Source organism: Canis lupus, chromosome 19, assembly GCF_048164855.1.
Source record: "Canis lupus baileyi chromosome 19, mCanLup2.hap1, whole genome shotgun sequence".
Lineage (NCBI taxonomy): Eukaryota > Metazoa > Chordata > Mammalia > Carnivora > Canidae > Canis > Canis lupus.
Window position 1 is genome coordinate 50,975,751 of NC_132856.1, and position 22,180 is coordinate 50,997,930.

A 22,180-nucleotide genomic window follows, 5' to 3' on the forward strand; every position below is an offset into this window, starting at 1 on the left:
TGAAGTCTGTGCCCTCAACTCCTATGAACCTCGGGAAAGAATCCAGACTCAAACCAGATTTGATGCTAAAACCCATAATGACACCAATGTACTGCCCTTCAGGTCTGAGTGGAAGCCCATAGACCAAAGCTCCATTTCTGGTCCTTGTGCCCATATCTGATTTCATTTCCTCATGACAGCAGTCACTTGGCTTCCGTGCTCCTGGAATTTCCCAGACTCCCTTCTCACCTCAGGCTGTGCACCCTGCTCGGCACACATTCCCCCCAGCGTTTCTCATACCTTTCACTTCCTCATTATTTTTGTCCCAATTTTAATGTCACCTCTTCCGGGGAGGCCTCCTGGGCATTACAGGGAAGCCCCTGACCCTCGGTCTGATTGCCCTGTTCTATTTGCTTCACAGCCCTAAGCATCAGATGAAATCATGGAATTCTTTGATTTGTCTGTTTCCCTGTTTCCTATCCAACTCCCACATTGAAATATCAGCCCCAGGGGCACCTGGATGACTCAGTTAGTTCAGCATCTGTCTTCAGCTCAGATTATGATCTCAGGGTTCTGGGATGGAGCCCCATGTTGGGAGGGTCCCTGCTCAGCAGGAGTCTGCTTATCCCTCTGCCCTTCTCCCAGTTCATGCTCTCTCTCTAATAAATAAATAAAATCTTTGGGATGTCTGGGTGGTTCAGTGGTTGAGTGTCTGCCTTCAGCCCAGGGTGTGATCCTGGAGTCCCAGGATCGAGTCCCACATTGGGCTCCCTGCATGGAGCCTGCTTCTCTCACTGCCTATGTCTCTGCCTCTCTCTCTGTCTGTGTCTCTCGTGAATAAATAAATAAATAAAATATAAAATCTAAAATAAATAAATAAAATCTAAAATCTAAAATCTAAAATAAATAAATAAATAAATAAAATCTTTTTTTAAGATTTATTTATTTATTTATTTATTTATTTATTCATGAGAGAATGAGAGAGAGAGAGAGAGAGAGAGAGGCAGAGACACAGGCAGAGGGAGAAGCAGGCTCCATGCCGGAGCCCAACGTGGGCCTTGATCCGGGGACTCCAGGATAACGCCCTGGGCCAAAGGCAGGCGCCAAACCGTTGAGCCACCCAGAGATCCCCAATAAAATCTTTTTTTTTTAAAGGAATATCAGCCCCAAGGGGGCACCTCAATGGCTTAGTCAGTTAAGCATTGGACTCTTGATTTCATTTTGGTTCATGTCATGATCTCCCTGCGAAGAGCCTGCTTCTCCTTGGCCTATGTCTCTGCATCTCTGTGTCTCTCATGAATAAATAAATTAAATCTTAAAAAAAAAAGAGAGAGAGAGAGACCGTCAAGGAGGACTGTGCAGCTGGAGCAGAGTAAATGATGGGGAGAGTGAAGAGTTGGCTTGTCCCTCTCCCTCTGCTCCTCCCCCTACTCTCTCCCTAAAATAGATAAATATAATTTATTTTTATTTTTTAAAAATAGTTTATTTATTTATTCATGAGGCACACACACAGAGAGAGGCAGAGACATAGGCAGAGGCAGAAGCAGGCTCCATGGGGAGCCCGACGTGGGACTCGATCCCAGATCTCCAGGATCAGGCCCTGAGCAGAAGACAGATGCTACAGGGGCTGCCCAATAAATGCAATTAAAAAAAAAAAAAAAAGAGGGGCACCTGAGTGACTCAGTTGGTTAAGCCGTGGACTCTTGATTTCGGTTCAGGGCACGATCTATCTCTGAGTCCTGAGATGGAGCCCAGCTTGGGGCTCCCTTCTCAGCTGGGAGTCTGCTTCAGATTCTCTCTTGCCCTCTCCCTGTGCCCTTCCCTCCACTCTCTCCCTTGTGCTCTCTCTCTCTTTCTCTCTCTTTTTTTCTCTCTCTTTCTCAAATAAATAAATAAAATATTTAAAAAAGAGAGAGAGAGTGTGAGAAAAAAAAAAAATCAGCCCCAAGAGAGCAGGAATATTTCTCTGGTTTGTTCACTGCTAGGTTGTCAGTGCCCCAGCACACAGTAGTGGGTTAATAAATGCTGTCCAATACTCTGGTTTCTCTTCAGATCGTATAAATCTTTCGCCCCTTAATAAATGCTGTCCATTATCATTGAATTGAATGGGAACATTATCTTGTTTACTTTCATTCACTCATCCATTTAACCAAAATTTATTGATCACCTACTGTGTGCTGGACACCGTGCCAGACACCAGCGATGCAACAGTGAGCAAACAGACAACCTCATCATCCACCTGTGGGGCTGACATTTGAGCAAGTGACACAAGAAATAAGATAAACAAAAATATACCACGTGAGGGATGGTGTGAAGGGTGGGGAGTTTGAGCAGAGGTTGACATTTTAAATAAGGAATTCTAGAGGCCCCCCTGAGAAGGTGACATTGGAGGAAAGGCCTGAAGGAGGGGAGGGTGGTTAAATCCCTGCCGCCCCCATCAGACCTAGACGAGGACCACGGCCTTCTCTTGGGGACCACGTCTTTCTTGCCCACCCCTGAAATCCCAGCTCCGCACCAGCGCCTGGCACGCGGCAGGCGCCGTCTACACGGAGGTGGGGTGGGTGAGGCCAGCCTCCCCGTGCACTCACGTCCTGCAGCAGCTTCTCCAGGTTCTCCTGCAGTTCGTAGAAGTAGACGGTGGTGATGAGCCCATCGCGGGACTTGGTCAGGCAGTCCCGGGCCAGCTCGATGATCTGGTGGTGGATGAAGCTGAGCACGCCGTCGGCCAGCGGCAGCACGCTGTCAGGTTCGTAGGCGCGGGCGAAGTCGCGCAGCTTCTCCTCCATCTGCGCGGTGGCCTGCGGGAGGGACAGAGGCGGGGCGGGGGTGCCGGCGCGGGGCTGCGCCCGGGGGCTGTGGCCGCCAGGAGCCTGCGCTGCGCACGCCGGCCACCAGGGGGCGCGCGGAGCTAAGGCGAGCGAGGGCTCCCGCCGCCCGGCCTCCCAGCGGCCGCCCCCCGCCCCGCCTCACCTTCGGGAACCTCTCCTTGTAGACATGGTTCATCATCACGATCTCGTTGTCGTAGGAAGAGGGGGAGCGCCCGGGGCTGCGGGGAGAGAAGCCCATCCCGTCCGGCCCCCTGCCTCCGAAAGCAGCCAGGCATCGCATCTCCTCATCCCCCCCAACCCCGGTAAAACCTCACCCAACGTGTTGCAACCCATTTAATCCCGCGGACAGGGGTCTCGCAGTACACAGCCCCCCCCCCCATCATCAGCTTGGGTTTCTGCCCACCTGAGGCTCCGCGAGCGAGGCCGCACGGCGGGAGAGCGGCGGCCACCATCCTCGTCAGTGATGCTCTCGGTGCTGCCGAAGTGTTTGGAGAGGAAGTGGAGCTCATCCACGGTGGGCTGGTAGGGCAGCTGGTGCAGGCGCTCCTGGGAGGAGCAGGAAGACTGGGGGGAGGAGCGGGGCCGGGGTCAGAGCCACCGCGGTCCCCCCACATGTCGCGACCCTGGGCTGGGACTCCTGGGGCGGATGGGCCACTGGGCATGGTCGGGATCAGGACCTGGTCTATGATCCTTGGATCCCAGGGTCCAGGTTGGGACTCCTGGAGACAGACAGGGGGACAGGGACAGACACGGATGAGAACTGTGACGCTCACAGATGTGGCCAGTGGGAACCTGTTAAAACCTGAGTCGAGTCACATCCCTCCTCTGTTCAGAACCCTCCATGGCTTCCACCTTACTCGGGGTGGACACTGAAGTCCTTCCCAAGACCCACAACATCCTGCAACATCTGGTCCTGTCTCCCTGCCATCACCTCCTCTCACTCTCCCTATCACTTACTCTGCTCCAGCTGCACAGTTCTCCTTGATGGTCTTTTTTTTTTTTTTTAAGATTTTATTTATTTATTCATGAGAGACACAGAGATGCAGAGACATAGGCCAAGGGAGAAGCAGGCTCCTCGCAGGGAGCCCAATGCAGGACTCGATCCTAAGTCTTGAGGCAAAGGCAAATACTCAACCTTTGAGCCACCCAGGCATCCCTCCTTGATGGTCTTTGAACAAGCCTGTTCAAGGCAAGGCACACCCTGCCTCAGGGCCTTTGCACTGACTGCTTCCTCTGTCCAGAGCATATCTAGCACAGATCACTCCTTCACACTTTTGCTTAAATGCCACCCCTCTGGGTGACCCTCATCCCTCTGAACACACATCCATCACTCCCTATCCCTGCCCTATCTTATGTCTTCTTGCTGTATTTATCTCCTGAATTACTGTATCTTTATTACTAATTTTTATTGCTGTCTGCTCCTGAGGGAAGTATCTGGACTCTGCTGGGTCCCTAGTCGGGGCCTGGCATGCATAAACACAGACCTACAGATATCGGAGGGGGGAAACAAGGATATCCACTTGATTCTTCAAGCAGAAGGACCTTTTGAAACATTACATCACTCATTCCCCACCCCATCAGTATCTATTAAACTGATTTTTTCAATGCACATAACCTATGATCTACAGAACCACAATTTCAAATAGTTCAAACTGGAATTTTTAACTTAATTTGATATAAAGCAAAAAAGCTTCTGTATGGCTTCCCACCACATTTAGAATAAGATCCACTTTCCTGTCCTGGCTGAGAAGCCCCAGTATGAGCAAAGGCACTGCCTGCCTCACCCTCGTTCCTCCACTTCCAACTCAAAGCTCCAGCCACTCAAAGCTATTTAAAAAAGAGAGAGAGAGAGAGCTATTTTCAACTTCCCAAATTCAACAAGTTCTCTATTGCCTCTGGGAGTTTGCACATGCTGTTCCCTCATCCCCTTTCTAAAACACCCTTCTTTTCCTTCTTCCACCAAACTCCTGCTGATCTTTTGTCATGGCTTCAATTCCACCTCTTCCAGGTAGCCTTCCTTGACCACCCACCCCCAAACTGAATCAGGTCCTGCCTATACTACTATCACCTCACCTGGTGCTATTCCCATAACAGCTCCACCTGCCCTATGTTATAAATGTATTCTTACTGGTCTGTATCCCCTCATGAGAGCCTCATCAATCCTTGGATTCTGGCCCAGCTGATAGAGCCCACCCACCATATGACAGTCACATAAATATCTGCTGAGCATCATACCAATGGATGGGTGATGAGTGAACCAGAGACACAGGTAGAAAAAGGGCAGGTGGAGAGAGAGAGACTTTGGGTATTGCAGTGGTGGAGTAAATGTGCCCTGGATGAAGGGCATGCTGACCTTGGCCAGCTGAGACCCTTGGGCAAGTAGCTCAACACATGAGCCTTCATATCTTTATCTGTAAAATAAGTCGCTGATGAGAAGCACCCCCAAGAAGATATGTTGAGGGTGGAGAACAGGGCTTTTGAGGGGACCTGTAATGCCAATAGATGGATGAGTGACACCTTGGAAAACAAGAGAAACCCCAAACTCTCCTTAAGGCCAGCTCAACTACTGGCCTGGGTTGTGGGCCTTCAGGTGGGAGGGCCCCCCTGCAGCTCCCACCCACTCGCCCACCTGCCAACTCACCGAGACGGTGGAGCTGGGTGTGTTCGTGCCATAGCCAGATGAAGGAAGCGAAGCCAGAGACCAACGGCGTCCATCCGCCCTGGAACCCAGCCAAGATGCTCAGAGGCTGCTAGGCCCCACTGGTCCTCCCACTCCTCAGGGTGTGATACAACCCACTGGCCACCACAAGGGTAGGGGATGGGGGATATATCTGTGCTCTTAGATTCCAAAAAGCTCTCAGAGCCAAGGGGGTAAAAAGGAAGTCTTCCAGCCAGGCACCAGGGACCTAGAGCAAAGATCAGTCTCCTCTGCTCCTTGTGATGATCCTCCTCTCCTGTCATCCCCACACCAAACAAGCCTCCAAAGTGAACCCCAAGGTGGACCAGAGAAAGCCCACTCAGGGAAGTCAGTCCAGAGGAATCCCAATAGTTGCCCCCCATGAGAAAGCTCTCAGAGTGATACTACTTGAGTCTTCTCAGAGGAGAAAGGCCCCTCCCTCAAACACACACATACACACATGCTGACACACATTCCAGGTTGGCACATTCACACTCACATAGACATGATCACTCTCAAGGCCACACCCACTAGTGTTATTGAGACTAGTATAGTCAAGTTCACAAACTGGCAGTCACACACATTCACACACGACTCCTCAACACAAACACACATTCACTGTCACATACATGGACCTAAATATCACACTTCCCTACACTAACACCCAATCACACATGCAAAACCAGATGTGCACTCACGTATAAACATACACTTAGAGACTCAGTACTCACACTCTGACACAAAGACACACACTCCCTCACACACATTCTACACTTCTGCATTCACACAGACACATTCAAGAACCCTCATGCATGCAGTCACACATTCGAACTCCCACACAGCCACACATTCATTCACACTCCCACCAGATTGCACACTCACATGGAGACATTTGTGGGAGGGCACGCTCCCTCACATACTCACACACATTTACAAATGTGCAGGTACACACACACGGTCACACTTGCACACTGATGCACACCCCCATGGACACGAGTGTAGGCACAGGCTGCCTCATCTTTTCACAGTCTCACAAACTCACACATCCACATTAGCACACGGGTTGCACATCACAGGGATACACACTTCCGTGCACTAGACTCGTCCCTCATCCCTCCCTCCAGGGAGTGCCTCCCACCCCAGGTGACCGCATCAGGTCCCATCTCAGAGCCATTTTCTAGCTCTCTATTGTCCTCAGCTGAATTCCACAGCCAAAGGGGTCTTTCCCCCACCCACTCCAGGGAGTCATCCTCTGTCCCCACAGTCCTGTGTGAGTCCCACACGACAGCCTTCACCAGCCTTTGCGGTGATCCAGGGTTTTTTTTTTTTTTTTTGGCGTGCCACCCCAATTCAACTCCGAAGACAGAGACAGGGTGTCATTCACCCCCTTATACTCAGCTCCCAGATCAAAGCACGTGTTCAGGCAACGTTTTTAGAATGAGTAAAGTTCAAAGAAAAAGAAACCCGCCCAAACATCTTGGTGACTCCCAGAAGTTTCTCCAAAACACACTGGAGGAATCTCTCTGTCTTCCCCAATTTCGCCAAAGGCCCCAAGAAAATTCATTAACGACACCCCCAGACACCCCCAAAGACCCCCGTAGGTAAACCTGAGATTCCTCCACTTGGGCCCTCGAGAAACAGCCCTAGGTGCCCTTCCCCTTGGAGACCAAGAGTCCCTCGGTGGGCATCGTGCAGGCTGCGCTTGCGCACCCCATCTCCGCTCCCAGAACTGTTGCTATGGAAACGCCCGGCCTGGAACTAGAGGCTAGGGAGACTGAGACCCTGGGCTCAGCGCGCAGGCGCTTTCGCTCCACCGCAAAGGAAGTCCCACTCCTCCGATTCCGGACGGGCGGTGGCCGCGCCTTCCCACAGACCCGCCCCCGAGGCCCGGCGCTTATTCCCGCTACGGCGTCGGGGCACTCTGCGGGTCCCTCCGGCCCGGCTCAGGTGCAATTAGGAGGGGAGCAGATGGCGGCCAAGACGGCGGGTGGGCACCGGCCAGCCAGGGTTCTAGGGCCCTGGGGAGAGGGACTCACCTTCGGGAGGAGGCAAACGAGAAGTGGGCGGGGGTGTTGGGGGAGAAGTTGCGGGGGCTGTCCAGGGGACTGCTACCTGTGGCAGAAAGAGGGGCATCTTAAGGCTTGGGGTGGGGGCAATCCCACCTGGCCTTCCAATCCTCAAAGCAGGTGGCGAACAGCAACTCCTCCCCTCTTTAGTCTAGTCACACCCACGTAGGAGTGGACCACGCCCCCGTAGCTGTGCACACCGCCCCTCCCCCAAGATGTTTTGGTTACCGCGTCAGCCCAGCCCCCATCCAGGCCGATTCTGTCCTCATCAGAGACGGCCCCGCTTCTCAGGTATGGTTCCTCCCTTCGGCCTTATCCTCTTTTCAATCTAGCTCCCCTGGGCCTCCGCCCACCGATGCCAGTCCCTCAGCCGACTGACCACCGCCACACAAGGATGGTCCAGCCCTTTGCCCAATCCAGGTCCTCCTCTGTCCAGGCTCCTGCGGCATGGACACACCCCTCGCCTTGGCCCCGCCCCTCACCTGTGGTCACGCCCCCGACCCGTGGCCACACCTCCTCTAGTCTGGGCCACACCCACCACCTGTCTCACCCAGGTGTCCAGGCAGTGGGGAGTGGGGTCGCGGCAGCGTGGGCGAAGTGCTGGTCAGGATGAGGCTTTTCCGGTTACTGGTGCGGCAGCTGCGGGGAAGGCGAGGCAAGGGGACCAGGCCAGGCCACAGTCCAGTGAGTTTGTGAACCCAACCAGCCACCTTCCCGTCTCAGATCTCCACCTGTCTCCTATCTGTGTGTGCTTGGAGGTGCCCCCAGAGGATTGCTCGGAGGAGGAGGTGATAGAGATCTCAGCATGTGTGACCATGTGGGCACAGTTTCAGTCATAAAATAATAGACATGCTGTCTATGTGACACTACTGAGATACTGAATGTATGTGTGTGTTTGGGGGGCTCTGCATGACATTCTGTGTGTATCCACATGTGGCACACACTGGGATGTGTGTGAGCTCAGCCCTGAGTTGGATTTATCTTATGATACAACCTTTACTTCTGTGTGTCTGTGTGACACAGTGTGTAATGTCACTTGTCCATGACTAGATATGCCACTGTGTGCTGTACCATGTGCGTGCATGATTTCTGCTACGGGTGTCCATGTCTTTGTGTGGCATTCTAAGTCTATGCGATATACTGCCCTTGTGCGTGTGTGTGTGTGACATTCACCATGTGTATCCACGTGTGTCATCTACTGTGTATGAGTTTCACACCCTGTGATACTGAGCATGTTTGAACCTGCCACCATGTGTGACATTCCCTAGATGAGTCTTCCATGTGATAACGTGGGATAGTGTGTCTCTCCATCTCTGCAAGATTTCCTGTGTCATTTATTCTGTCATCCATGTAACACCGCATGTGAAACGCTTAGATGCTATCATGTGCTGTGACATTGTTAGGTGGATGGATGTCATTGCCATACATGTGTCTGTGTGCATCTTGGATGCCAGAATCGTGTGTGTGTGTGTGTGTGTGTGTATCACCATGCATGTGACATCTTACTGGAGGCACACAATACTGTACCTGTCTGTGTGTGTCGCTGGCGGTGCCCCTGTGTGTCTGGGCATGACTCGGACCTATGGCCACTGTATGCGTGATGGCTTCAGGGTGTATCTGGGCCACTGGGGCTGTAGTGTGTGTATGTGTGTGACATCATGTCCTACGTGACGCTGTGTGTCACTATTTTCCGTATGAGGCTGTGTGCTTGGTGGGGGTAGTTTGTGCTATGATAAAGCCCCCCTATCCTTCTGCCCCTCAGGATCCCAGCTTCTGAAGAGGGAGCCCCCAGCCCCTCCATTCCCCTCACCCCCCACCACAGTGACTGAGCATATTAGCGAGGCCAGAAACACGCGGCATGGGGGCGGGGGGAGGCCAGGCTGCGGCTATTGTTCCGAGGGTGCAAAGTCCCCCACCCTCCCCTTCTTCCCCTACCCCCACTGGGTTGCCGGAGCCCGCAGCGCCAGCAGACAAAGACGCCGCAACCCCCCACCCGGCGCAGCCTCCTCCCCCCCTCCCTGTGGCGGTCCTCTCCGGCGTCCAGTGCCCCCAGTCTCGGCCCACACGGTCCCCAGTGCAACCCCATCCCCCGCAGAAGGGCTCAGCACGGACACCTCTGGCGCAGCTGGACCGGGTGCAGCATCCCGGGCCCCGCCCTGCGGCAGCCGCCAGAGGGGCGGCTTAAGTGGGGAGGGCCGGGTCAGGGTCTCAGGGATGGGGTTCTACCTCTTGGTGCGGCGGAACATACTGCCGCCAGGGAAGGAGGGCATCGAGAAATTGGAAAGCGCGGTCCAGAGAGAGTCAGACATGACCCGGCGGCGGCGACATGGTGGCAGGTGCGGCAGTGGCGGCGGCAGCGCGGGGAGCGAGCGCGCGGGGCGGAGGCTGGAGCCGCAGCGGGCAGGGGAGGGCGGGGGAAGGGAGGGCCGTGCCACTGCCGCCCGCCGGGAGGGGGCGCTGCTGTGCACCAGCGCGCCAGGCCCCGCCCGCGCGTGCCCCTGGCGCCCCTACCCTGGCTCGAGAAGGGACGGCCAGCCCTGCGCATCTCTCCCCCAAGGCTCACCTGCTGCTTTTCCGGGGCAGAGGCAAATCCTTCTGGAAGGCAAAGGGGCGAAAGGATAGAGGTCAGCGTGGACCAACAGCTGCTGTCTGCAAGCCCTCTCACCCCTGGAGGAGCAAAAGTTGGGTGGGACAAACCCGTCATAAGCATCCTCAGCTGCACCCTTCTCGTTATGCCGGGAGGGCTGGGATCTTTGAGAGAGAGGGTACCAGGGTGATTTCTCTCCCAACCCCAGACCCGTACAGAGTCCCCTATAGGACTCCTGAGTTGACATTTCAATGTGCATTTGTACAAATGAAACAAGAGCCTCTTTGAAACAATGTTTCTTGAGCACCTCTTGTATGCCAGGCCCTGTGCTAGGCACTGGGGATACAGCAGTGAATGAGAGAAAAATTCCTTCCCTTTTGGGACTAACATTTAGAGAAGGGAAGCAGACAATAAACAAGATTAATATAGAAGTGAACGAGATAATTTTAGGCATTCATAAGTGTCATTAATAAAATTAAGGTGATGTGATGGAAAATGGGTAAGAGAAGGACAGGATGCTCAGAGGACTGCTCCCGGGAAGGTGACTTTTAAGACAGTCGTTGAAAAAATAAGAGCCCACCATGGAAGGATCTGTAGAGGGAACTGCAAAGGTCTGGAGACAGGAATCAACGTGCTATGCTCAAGCATGAGAGGTTGAATGAATGAATGAATGAATGACTCCACATCGCAAGGATTCTACCCAAACCCCAACCAGATTCGGTGTTGGGGGCAGGGTAGTTAGGGTGGCTCAAAACCAAAATTGGAAATGGGAATTAGACGATGGCCAAGTGGTCTTTTTGACCATGGTAATGATAATAATTGATAAATATCAACATTATATGTCCACACCAGAAGAAGGTTATGTTCTGTTTGTCAAGCATTCAGGAAGCCACTAAGGGGATCAGAAGTTATGGAAGTCGTGAGAACAGTGGGGAGAGGAAGTACCACCTCCCAGTCAGTTCTGTGTCCACAGACCAAAGTGAATAAAGGAGTTTGGGTGGGGCTGCAGAGGGAAAGATTCTAGTGAGGGTTTCAAAAGCCTTTTGGTGGGGACTCCAACCAGGGGAAAATGCGGAGCGTTTAAGATCCTTTCTAGGATCTCTGAAAGCAGAAAGCCCTCGGTTCAAATCCCAGCGTTGCCTCTTATAACCTTGGCCAATAACCTTACAACAGTCCATTACTCCTAAAGGATTCTGTGAGATGATTCAGGTGCCTAGCACCTTAGCATGATGCCTGGTACATAGTCAACACTCAATAAATATTAGGCCATAGGAACAGGAGTTGTTGTAAATGGACACGCTGCATGACAGAGGATGGGCCAAAGGGAACTCCCACTCCCATGTACACTATGGTTGGGGTGAAAGAGAACACAGTCCAGACCGCAGCCCTGCCCTCCTGAGCCGCAGGTGACCGGGAATCCATTCCAGGTTTTCTCACTGTTTTTGCAGGATCAGTTTGAATGAGCATCAGCTGGAACCAGCCGACTGGGCTGGACGACCGCAACGGCCCAAGCGAAATCCAGACCTGGATTTCCCGCCCACGGAGCCCAGGATTCCAGATCCGGGTATACTCAGCCTTCGAGGGTGAGCCCTTTGGAGACCTTTAAACACCTCCCGGAGAAGTCTTCAAACCTAGCCCCATTCGCTAGCGCCCCTAAACATTCTAGAGTCTAAGAAAAGGACAGACTGGAGCAGTAGAGGACTTGGATCCTCGGCGTCAGAGTAAACAGACGCCACCTCCGTCACTAACTGCAGAGCGGCTCCAGGATTGATGGACGGCGCTGTGGACAGGGCTTTCGGACTCGGGATGCTGTTCATATATACGATCCCAGCTGCCACACAGTTGGGGGCCCTCGGGCGCTCCACGGCTGTGGGATAGCTCCCTAAGGGGTTGCATCAGTGTGTGACTACATCCAAGGCAGCGAAGTGGTTAACTCTGCCAGAAGGGAAGAGGTAGGGGGCAGGACTCTGGCGGGGTAGCCTGGCCCAGAGGACGCCTCAGGAAGGAAGGGTGGGTGAGTGGGAGGATCCCAGGCTGGGGCGGGGTCTTGAGCAAGAGACGGAAGGCCCGCGTGGCGCTGAGCCAATGGGAATCGGCGCCGTCCCGGAGGGCGGGAACACACCCCCTTGTAGGCCCCGCCCCTTCCCACCCTTTTCTCGGGGACCCGACGGCGCGGACCCAGTCTGGCTGCTTCAGCACCTGCTCAGGCTTTGCCGCTGCTCCTTCCCTTTTCTCAGAACCCCTTGTCCCACCCCAGCACTAAGATGGGGTGGAACTTTGGGGAAGATTTCGAGAGCCCAAGGCACTTAGATGGAGCCATCTGTGTTGTGTCTGAAAGCAAATTAGCTTTCCAGCCCAGGTCTGGCTCCAACATCATCCAGATTACCTGGGAAGTCCTTTCTATCATCTGACTCCAATATTTCCTGCTGCAATGACTGATCAGCTCACCTTGGTCTCCAACCTCAGGGATAGTGTGGGTTAGAGGAGTCCTGAAATGAACGAGGCCCTGAGTGAGGGTTTGAATCCTCCCCTTCTTTTTCCAAATACCAGGCTAGGTATGTAGCCTGAGTCTGGGGCCATCTAGGCTTTATCTAAACTCCTCCAGATTGTGTATGGTGGGCCTGGGCTCCAAGTAGCCTCACAAAGACCAGACCCCAGGCAGGCCTTGGGGTGAAGCTTTGACTAGTTTCCTGGGACCAGTTTAGGAGCAACATGGGACCTTCACCTTAACCCTTAGAAGCGCACGAGGAAGATAGTAGAAGAGGACCCTTCTCAGCTTCAGAATCCCCACCCATATTGAAAGCGGGAGTTCCTGATGCCTGGATTTCCCCACACTCCACAATCCTCAGTGTCCCACTCTGTGCAGTGGACTCACTCCCGCGCCTGCGCAGCCTGGAGACCAGTATCTTCTAAGGCTGCAAGGAGCTAAAAATCGCTCCCGCCCACCCACAAGCTGGGCTGGACTTGAGGATCTGGCGGGGGGGGGAGGGGGGGGGCGGGTAGTGAAAGGAGGGGGAACGAAGAGTGAGGAGGGAGGCTGTCTAGGGTGTCTGTCCAATTAGGGCAGTAGGAAGAATCCTGGTGGCCGGGCAGAAGCCTGGAGGTCGCAGGGGCTGCTCACGCCTCAGAAAGGGGTTCCTGGGGTGGTGAGGGGCGAGGCTGCAGCATAAACATGTTTACGGCCTCTGCGGCGCCGGCGGCCCCGAGGGGCGCGAGCCCTGGGGCAATAACTTTGCTCTGCGCCCCCTCACCCCCAGCCTGGCTCCGCGCCAGGGCGATGACTTCGGTCCCAGCCCCCTCCCCCTCCGGCGGGCCAGGTGCCCCTCGGCGATCCTCGAGGGAGAGCGCTAGGCGGCACCCCCTCCGTCAGCTCCCTGGATCCCCGGGCGGCGCCTGAGGGGCGGGGTCGCCAGCGCGGCGGGACGCGCGGCTACCGCGTTCCCCTCCGGTAGCGTCCCGAGGCCGTGGGAGGGGGCGCCCTGGCCGGCCCGGGCGCAAGTTCTCCCGCCCCCTGCCGGGCCCCTCCTCAGGGCGCCGACCCCTTCCCCGCCACCCGGGACCGGGGCCGCCGCGTACCTGCAGCCTCCGGCGGCGGATCAGGCCCGAATCGTCCATGGCGGCGGCGGCTTCGGCCCCGGGGAGGGAGGAGGGAGGTGGCGGCGGCGGCGGCGGCGGGAGGAGGGAAGAGGGAGGGAGTGAGAAGCCGCGGGGACCGCGGCGGCGGCGGCGGCGGCGGCGGCGGCGGCGGGTGGGGGGGTGGGGGGTGGCGGGGGCGGAGCAAAGTGGGGCGGACCCGGCGCCGTCACTGCGTCGGGGCGCCCAAGCCCTGCCTCGGCCAAGGCTGCCCTAGCCGCGGGGTGGGAGGGGGCAAGCCGGGGAGGAGCTTCCCTCTGCCCCCGTGGGAGCCACGCTACGGAGAGACCCCTGTAAGGAGAGACACCCCAGGGGAGAAGAGACATGCCCATAGGTAGACCTCCAACCCCAGAAACACCCAAGGGAGACATTCTTGCTAAGATAAATTCCTTATGCGGATATCCCCCCCCTTCCTGCAGCGACACCCCTCAGGGAGACACATTCCCACGGGTTGGATAGTCTCCACCGGGAGGCCCTCTGCAATCAGAAACTCCCCCTTCACCCTGAAAATCATTCCTAAAACAGATGATCTCTGAGAGGTAACGCTTCCTCTCAAAAGCCCCCTGCCACCCCCAAGAAGAGACACTTCCGAAGAGAAAAACCTCCACGGGTGACATTTCACGTGGGAAGCCTGGTGAAGATGCCCCCAGTGGAAGACCCCCCTAAAATATTCTCTGTGGGAAATTGTTTCCACCCATGAGACCCCCACATCCTAAGGAGATGCATTCTTACATACTGACATTTGCATTACGGACACCCATCCTCACGGGAGATGCTCCCACAGAAAAACATTTTCCATGCATATACCGCCCCCCTTCCCAACCAGAGCCTCTTCGGAGAACCCTGCAACCCCTCTAACGACCCCCCCCCCATCAGGATTAAGTAGCCAGGCCAGGCCAGACTGTATTTATAGGAGAGATTAGCTGGTAGTTTGGGAGGGGGGCAGCTGAAGCGATTTTCACACATACCCCCCTGCAGTGTTCCTACAGCTGAGACCAAGCCGACCATGCTTCCCAGAGTTGGTGTGGAAAGCATCGGCGACCTCCCTACTCCAAGTCTAGGCGACGGAGGACAGGGTGGGGAGAGGGCTTCCCAAGGGTCTCTGCCTCCAGCTGGCCAGGAAAGCCCTGGAGGGCGCGGTCACTGGGCTGGAGCGACCCCTGCTGGCCAATGAGGGCGACGGCGAGGTCTAGGTCCAGGTGTTCCCCAGACACTTGTTTCCTCGTCTCCGCGGCTTTGCCTGCGCTATCTCACTGTTTCTCTCTGTCTCTGTTTATCGGCATGTTTGTTTGCCATCCCTCTGAGTCTGTTCTTCCAACTTCTCTGCCAAAGGCCCGGACTCCGCTCTTGTCGCCCCTTCTAAAACCGGCGGTCGCGGGAGCTCTCCGTGGTGCTGATCTTACGCGCTCCTGTCCGCGGTGCTGAATTCCGAGGGCAGGGTTGGGGGCTGAGGTCAGGGGAGGGGAAGGGTTGGCGGAAGGCACAGCCCAAAAACCGGACAGATCTGACACACGAGCACCCTGGACTACCTCGAAATGGACTAGGGGAAGGCTAGGTACACTAAGTCTTGGTTGTTGAAGCCAATAGGACATCAGTGGGTGTCCCCCAAGGGGCCAGGACACAGGGCCTCCTGATTTTGTTAATTTACTCAACACGCACAGAGCACCTGCTGTGTACTAAGTTGTGTTTTGAGATCTGGGAGTTCCGTAGTGAAAATGGCAGACAAAAACTCTTCATCAGTCTGAGTAGGGAGGGATATTTGTGGTAGTTGCCACTGCTCACAAAAACACATATGCACACACTACAAGCACAGGCACACACACTGCAAATATACAAACACAACATACCAATACATCCTCAGGAAACGGACTCACAGGGGATCCCTGTGTGGCTCAGCGATTTGGCGCCTGCCTTCGGCCCAGGGCGTGGACCTGGAGTCACGGGATTGAGTCCCACTTCGGGCTCTCAGCATGGAGCCTGCTTCTCCCTCTGCCTGTGTCTCTGCCTCTCTCTCTGTGTGTCTCTCATGAATGAATAAATAAAATCTTTAAAAAAGGAAACAAACTCACATACACATAGTCACGCATTCTGCAAATATGTACTCCTCTAAAATACACACAAATACACATCCTCAGCAAACAGACTCACACACAAACACATATACACGTTTGCAAATATACACTTAGCAAACACACACTGAATCCTATAAAAACACATAATACAAACACGAAATCAGCAAACACAGACACACACACACATATACACATAAACTCACATTCTGCAAACACATACATATGCAAACACAAAATTAGAAAACATAGACATACACTCAGCAAATGAAGACACACACAAAACAACATGTACAAACACTCAACAGACATAATCACACACACACATAATACCAAAACCAAGGGAAATTCAGCTACATACAAACTCTTTTTTTAAGATTTTATTTATTTATTAATGAGAGACACAGAGAGAGAGAGAGAGAGAGGCAGAGACACAGGTAGAGGGAGAAGCAGGCTCCATGCAGGAAGCCTGATGTGGGATCCCAGGACCCCAGAATCCCGCCCTGAGCCAAAGGTAGATGCTCAACTGCTGAACCACCCAGGCATCCCTACATACAAACTCTTACCCAACATACAAACACAATATTCTCCCAACACAACACGTGGACACACACATACACTCACATACCTACTGCAGCACTGTTCTTCTCACCAGACTCTCCCACTAGAATGTCCACTCTGTGTGGTTGAGATTTTCATTTTTTGATCACTACTGCATCCCCAGAACCTAGAGCACTATAGGTGCCCCATAAATGTTTGTTGAATGAATGGACGAATTGAGGAAATGCTTGCAAGAAACTCACATTCACGGAAACTGCAGAAGAACACACACACATTTCAGATGCAGACATGCACCCTCCCCACACATGTGAACACCCTCTTGTTCATTAATGGTCGCCTATCATGGTCAACAGCCTATATCCCCTGACTTTATCCACAGCATTCTCACAGGACAGCATCCTGATTCTACATCCCCCTCCTTCAAATTTATTATATCTTAATCAATTGGATACATGGGGATTGGGACATATACACCCAGATTTTGAACACACACACACACACACACACACTCGACCAAGAGACACACATACTATACCTTCACACAACAAACATACACTACACACACACACACAGCCATACACACTCTCAACTAACACACACACAGAGAGTTTAAGCCATAATCTCAACATAAAGGCCAAACAAGTATATATATACACAGCAGTCCCAGGTCCATTGGCCTTTGGTCAGCTGGAGCAGGGCGTGTGACGGAAGGAAACTCCTCCTCTGCATCAAACCACACCCCCTTTGGCTGCCGCTCTTTCCTGGACTTGACTCTGAGGTGTCTCAGCAGCTCCCTAGACCCCGGTCCAGTTAAAGGTGAGAGGTGATCAGAGGGGGCAGAGGAGGGGAGGGAATTGTCTTGTCTCCACAGACCCTCAGCTTCTCCTAGCCTGTGGTTTTTGGACCACAGCGGCAAAACTGGAGTCCTGCCACCGCCAAGCTTGGCTCCAAAGGCCCAGCCCTGGTGGCAGCCCCTAAGCCGATTGTGGGCCGAGAGAAGGTGACCATGAGAGGGGCCAGCAGGGATCAAGAAGGAGGGAGGAGACTGGGCAGAAGAGAGGGAGGAATTACTGGACAGAAGACGGAGATTGAGAGAGCTGGGGAGTCCCTTTAGTTCTGAAGACAGAGGGGATCACCTGAGCCAACCAGGTGGGAGATCCTCCTGGGCATGAGGGGGAGGGGAACCATGGTCCAGCTAGAGGAGGGGGCCCTTGGGCCTAAAGAGATGGAGGGGACATGAGTCTGATGGGGGAGAAGGGGCCCCTGGGTCAGAGGCAGGACTTGATGGTTCCCTGCAATTTGAAGATCCTTGGTCATTGCCTCCCCCATCAACTGCTCGATCTCTGCTCTCCCTGGCACTGTCTCCTGGGTAGGCATTAGGAGGGTACTACCCTTAGCTCTCAGAAAGGGACAGCCAAAACTCACCCCATTCCCAATCTAACTCTTGTCTCAGGTGGACATGGCCAACAGGGGCCACACTCAACCCAGGGCCCTGGCCTGGGCCCTGGGACTGACCCTGGTATGGATCCTGCTGGGTGCCTGTGGAGGGAGCCGCCCACTCCCAGCTTTGTCCCGAAGACACCATAGGCTGGCGGCAGATCTTGGCACAGGCCAGCTGCACCTTGCAGGTGAGCACTCCAGACCCTACCTAACCCCCAACACCCAAGAAACTCCACTTCATCATAGCAATACTAGGATTTCCTTATGAGAGCGGCTTAGGGTGAGGCATAGGCGGGGAAGGTGAGCAGGCAGGACTAGTGCTAAAGAATGGTAGAGTGCGCAGAGTCTGGAGTCAGACTACCTGGGTTCAAATTCCAACTCTGCCACTTCATAGCTGTGTGACTCTGAGCAAGTCACTTAACCTCTCTGGGCTTCATGTAGACCATTAAAAAGGGAGAAAAATAATAGACCTACCTCATAGGGGTATTGTAGAGGGGTGTATGTAAGCATATGAAAACTTATACCATTATTAGGGATATAAACAATAAGCTGATTATGATTTATTATTATTATTATTACTAGAAATTGCATTTGTGTCCCAAGAGAAGTATTTTTATTTAAGTTTTATGTTTGGGTGGCACTGATGTAGCCGGGGACTCCCCTGTTTAGGGGGCTCAGGCCTTGGTTCCCCAATCCTACCTGAGGATCCAAGACCCCCAACTCACAGGAGTCCCCTTCCCCATGGTCCTGTTGTCCCCCAGAGATGGACACACCAGAGGCATCGGGCCCTGGGATGGTCTCAGAACACTGTGGGAAGCCGAGCCCCGGGTGAGTACAGTACCCGCCAGGGTTTCCTTGTGTCCTTTGCTCCAGTTGCCCCTGCCAGGGGCCACAGCCCCGGCGCATCCTGACTCAAACGAGTTATTTTTCCCAATGTTCAGGTGCGAATCCTTTCTGGGACACCTCCAAGTCGCCCTCCACAATCGCTTCCGCCTGTTGTTACTGGGGATACGCCAGGCGCAGCCGCTCTGTTCAGAGCTCTGCGACATCTGGTAGGGAAGGCGGGGCAAAAGGGGGTGTGTCCTATGGTTTGCGCGGGACCAAAAGCGAGATGGGCAGCTCGCTCGTCTTGGTGTGTGAAGGGGCCAGGCCTGCCTCCAACAAGGCCAAAATCTGAAGATGAGGCCCAGTGTTTGGAGGCCAGGTGGGAAGGGGCGGGGCCTGTAGTGGACCAGGCTTTTAAGGGGCGGGGCCTCCTGTTTGAAAAGAGAAGCTAAAAGGATGGGGAATGTAAGGGGCTGGCCTGAATTAGATGGTCTGAAGTCTGCAGGGATGAGGCCAGCTGTGACAGGGCCCTGGATATGTGTGGAGAATATAGGGCAGGGTGAGATCTGGAGGATGGCGTCCGTGGGGGGCGTGGTCCTAAGAGGCGAGACCTGGATCAGGGGGCGGGACGTACACGGAGGGAAGACTGGAAGGCAGGAAACCCACTAGAATGCGACCGCGGAGACTTTACCCCCTCCTCTCTACACACCATCCGCAGGTTTGCCACGTGTGAAAGTGATATTACCTGCGGTCCGACTTGGCTCCCACTCCTAGAAAAGAGGGGCTGTGAGCCTCGCTGCACTACCTACGAGCAGGTGAGCTTGAGACAAGAAGGTGCAGGTCAGAGACTGGGACCTCCCCTTATTATGTCCTGCCTTAACCCGCCTAGGCCCCAGAGTCCGGACTGGCACTCCCAAGGCCCCTGCTCCCACCCTTCCCCCTTCCGCAGCCCAAACTCCGTAATGGGATACGTGTGGACACTCCCTAGGGCCCATTGAGGCTGGATTTGTCCTCCCCAAGGGACCGTCTCTGCTCTAGGCTCGTCCACAGTCCCACACCCCCACCCCGGAAGACCCAGAAGCCCGAATCACCTCACCTAAAACCCCAGCCTTAATCTAGCCCTCCCCCATCCCAACCCTGGGACCTAGTAAAAAAACTCGCCCTCTCAGGACTCTTCTGTTATGCTCTCGCCCTCACACTCCCAGGAGGACCCAAAGAGGGTCACTGCCCACCCCTCGACAGCGGCTCTACACTCGCCCCTACTTGCAAACCAAGCCAAGATTTTCCTTTTCCAAGGCCACGCCCCTGGACACTCCCCCGCCTACACCGCCCGAAGGCCACGCCCTCCCCCCCCCCCCCCCCCCCCCATCAGGACTCTATCCACTCCGGCCCTAACTCCACTCCCTCTCCCAGACCTTCGCTGACGGGGCGGACCTTTGCCGCTCGGTTCTGGGCTACGCCCTACCAGTGGCCGCTCCTGGCGCCGATCACTGCCTCAACATTTCCATCTCGGTACTGCCGGGGTCCAGACAGGAACTGAAGGCCCAGGAAGTCACCTTCCCGCGTTCCCGCCGCTCACGCACCTGGATCCTGGATGCTCCCGGCAGCGGGAGCGGCAGTGGAAGCGGCAGCGGCCCTTAGGGGGCGCCAGGTCTTGAGTGGGAGATTCATCCCTTCCCCAGACCCCGTCCCTCTAGACACCCGGAGCTTCACCATTCTCCCGCTCTGCCTTCTAGTTTCCAGAGTCCTGTCCCTCCTCCCTGGAGTCCCAGGGACTAGCTCTTCTCCAGGTGATTAGAGAAATAATCCAACTCTAGCTCATCTCTCCCTCTCCCCCTCTGAATAAAGTCGCCAACTAGAGCACTGTGATGTACCTGCTTCTTGGGGCAATAGGGGGCAAAGATAGCTGCCAGAAAGAGATCAGTGTGTCACTTCAAATCGTCAGGTCCCAGAGTTAGCAAATGATGCACACTAGCATGTAAATGACAGCCTATATTCTGAGCACTTTCACAACTTGGAGTATCCAGGTGTCAGAACTGAAAAGGGGTCCAGAAGAGGGGTTGACAAAGGGAAGAGGTATGCCCCCCCTACTATGTCCACCAGGCCCACCAGGAAGCCCCTTCACTTGTACAGACTTCAAGACAACCTTCATGGCCCTCCCCTCTGATTAAGCACCCAACAGTGGCTGGCATAACTCACACTTCATTCCTTCCTCCCTTTCTTCCAAATCCCAGTCCTCCACCTAAGACAAAGGACTTGACTCAGATTTAAAATTTGGGATGTTAAGTGCTACTCCTGATCCTCCTCCTATCCAAAAGCCTTAGGACAGCCTGTTTCCTCACCAATAACAAAGAGCAATATGCCTTTTAGTTTTGTTCAATAGAACAAGATTGATGGATGTGTCCTGTGCCCAGACTGCTGAGATAGATCAGGCCCATTCTCTGCCCTCAGGGAAGATGGAATAGTATGAGAGGTGCCTCTCTGGGGAAGTGGCAGATAGACCTCTTTCAGCTTCAAGAGACAAACTCGGTTCTTTTTTTTTTAAGATTTTATTTATTCATGAGACACAGAGACAGAGAGGGGCAGAGACACAGGCAGAGGGAGAAGCAGGCTCCATGCAGGGAGCCTGATGTGGGACTCGATCCCAGGATTCCAAGATCATGCCCTGGGCTGAAGGCAGGTGCTAAACCACTGAACCACCCAGGGATCCCCGAGACAAACTCAGTTCAAAGTATGTTTAGCCAACAGTGATAAGCTTCAGGAATGGCTATATCTAGTTCCTTAAGTGATGTTAGGAATCTATCTGTATCTTTTTCTTGGCTATTTTCAGCCAGGATCTCCTCACAACAGGAAAGATGGACCAGCAACTACATGATTCCAGTAGTTAAAATGGTCCTATTTCTCTGTCAAAGTTTTCCAGTGCTGGCACTCAATGATCCTGTCTCCTCATGAAAGCCCATCACCAAACCAATCACTGTGCCCAGAGGGATGCTACACTCTCAATGGCCTGACATGGGTTATGGGCTTGTGCCTGAAGGCTCAGGATGGGGTCAGTTCCATCCGAACCACAAGGACTGGGGATGTTTCCCAGTCATTCTTTTTTTTTTTTTTTTTTTAAAGATGATGGCATTTATTTTATTTTTTTTTAATTTTTATTTATTTATGATAGTCAGAGAGAGACGGAGAGAGGCAGAGACACAGGCAGAGGGAGAAGCAGGCTCCATGCACCGGGAACCCGACGTGGGATTCGATCCCGGGTCTCCAGGATCGTGCCCTGGGCCAAAGGCAGGCGCTAAACCACTGCGCCACCCAGGGATCCCTGTTTCCCAGTCATTCTGAGTCTCTTTATCTATAAAATGGGGATAAGTGTTCCTCTCCTAGGATTGTTGGGAGAATTAAATGAGCGAATGCAAGTTGTTCTGATTATACATAGCTTGTAGCAACTCCAAACTTAATGCTATAAAACAACAATCATTATTCTTTCTGGGTTCGGTTACAAAAACTGGCTGGGTCTG

The 22,180-nt window shown here is 53.9% G+C and overlaps 2 protein-coding genes across 7 annotated transcripts in view; one reads left to right on the forward strand and one right to left on the reverse strand.

Moving 5' to 3' along the window:
- Nucleotides 1-13,832, reverse strand: part of MAST1 (microtubule associated serine/threonine kinase 1) — a 30,100-nt gene extending 16,268 nt beyond the window's left edge. Inside the window, exons 1-8 of one of the 3 annotated variants that reach the window (XM_072787095.1) lie at nt 13,714-13,832; nt 10,114-10,145; nt 8,101-8,189; nt 7,521-7,596; nt 5,449-5,527; nt 3,211-3,371; nt 2,950-3,025; nt 2,568-2,777 (exon numbers count right to left, since the gene is read on the reverse strand). In XM_072787095.1, coding sequence (XP_072643196.1) covers nt 2,568-2,777; nt 2,950-3,025; nt 3,211-3,371; nt 5,449-5,527; nt 7,521-7,596; nt 8,101-8,189; nt 10,114-10,145; nt 13,714-13,752 — 762 coding nt within the window. In that variant the 5' untranslated portion in view covers nt 13,753-13,832. Of the gene's footprint in view, nt 1-2,567; nt 2,778-2,949; nt 3,026-3,210; nt 3,372-5,448; nt 5,528-7,520; nt 7,597-8,100; nt 8,190-9,776; nt 9,937-10,113; nt 10,146-13,713 lie in introns of those variants that run through there. The other 2 variants (XM_072787096.1, XM_072787094.1) reach the window with 2 other exon arrangements.
- On the forward strand, nt 7,265-20,525 carry RTBDN (retbindin). 4 transcript variants are annotated; one of them, XM_072787101.1, is made up of 8 exons: nt 7,265-7,431; nt 7,701-7,841; nt 11,586-11,720; nt 17,854-18,028; nt 18,602-18,668; nt 18,782-18,892; nt 19,384-19,480; nt 20,079-20,525. In XM_072787101.1, the coding sequence occupies exons 4-8, from the start codon at nt 17,860-17,862 to the stop codon at nt 20,304-20,306; spliced, it is 672 nt and encodes a 223-aa protein (XP_072643202.1). In that variant the 5' UTR covers nt 7,265-7,431; nt 7,701-7,841; nt 11,586-11,720; nt 17,854-17,859; the 3' UTR covers nt 20,307-20,525. The 4 variants fall into 4 exon arrangements, with proteins under 4 accessions (XP_072643202.1, XP_072643200.1, XP_072643203.1 ...); XM_072787099.1 differs by lacking the exons at nt 7,265-7,431; nt 7,701-7,841; nt 11,586-11,720 and adding an exon at nt 8,108-8,234; XM_072787102.1 differs by lacking the exons at nt 7,265-7,431; nt 7,701-7,841; nt 11,586-11,720 and adding an exon at nt 11,731-12,089.
- Nucleotides 20,526-22,180: the final 1,655 nt, after the last annotated feature.

What these genes read in the sequence shown, in the direction of transcription:
- RTBDN (XM_072787099.1), top strand. Translation starts at nt 8,160, where the DNA reads ATGAGGCTTTTCCGGTTACTGGTGCGGCAGCTGCGGGGAAGGCGAGGC. An exon ending in CCAGGCCAGGCCACAGTCCA is followed by an intron (nt 8,235 to 17,853) that starts GTGAGTTTGTGA and finishes CTCTTGTCTCAG; the next exon opens with GTGGACATGGCCAACAGGGG. An exon ending in GCTGCACTACCTACGAGCAG is followed by an intron (nt 19,481 to 20,078) that starts GTGAGCTTGAGA and finishes TCCCTCTCCCAG; the next exon opens with ACCTTCGCTGACGGGGCGGA.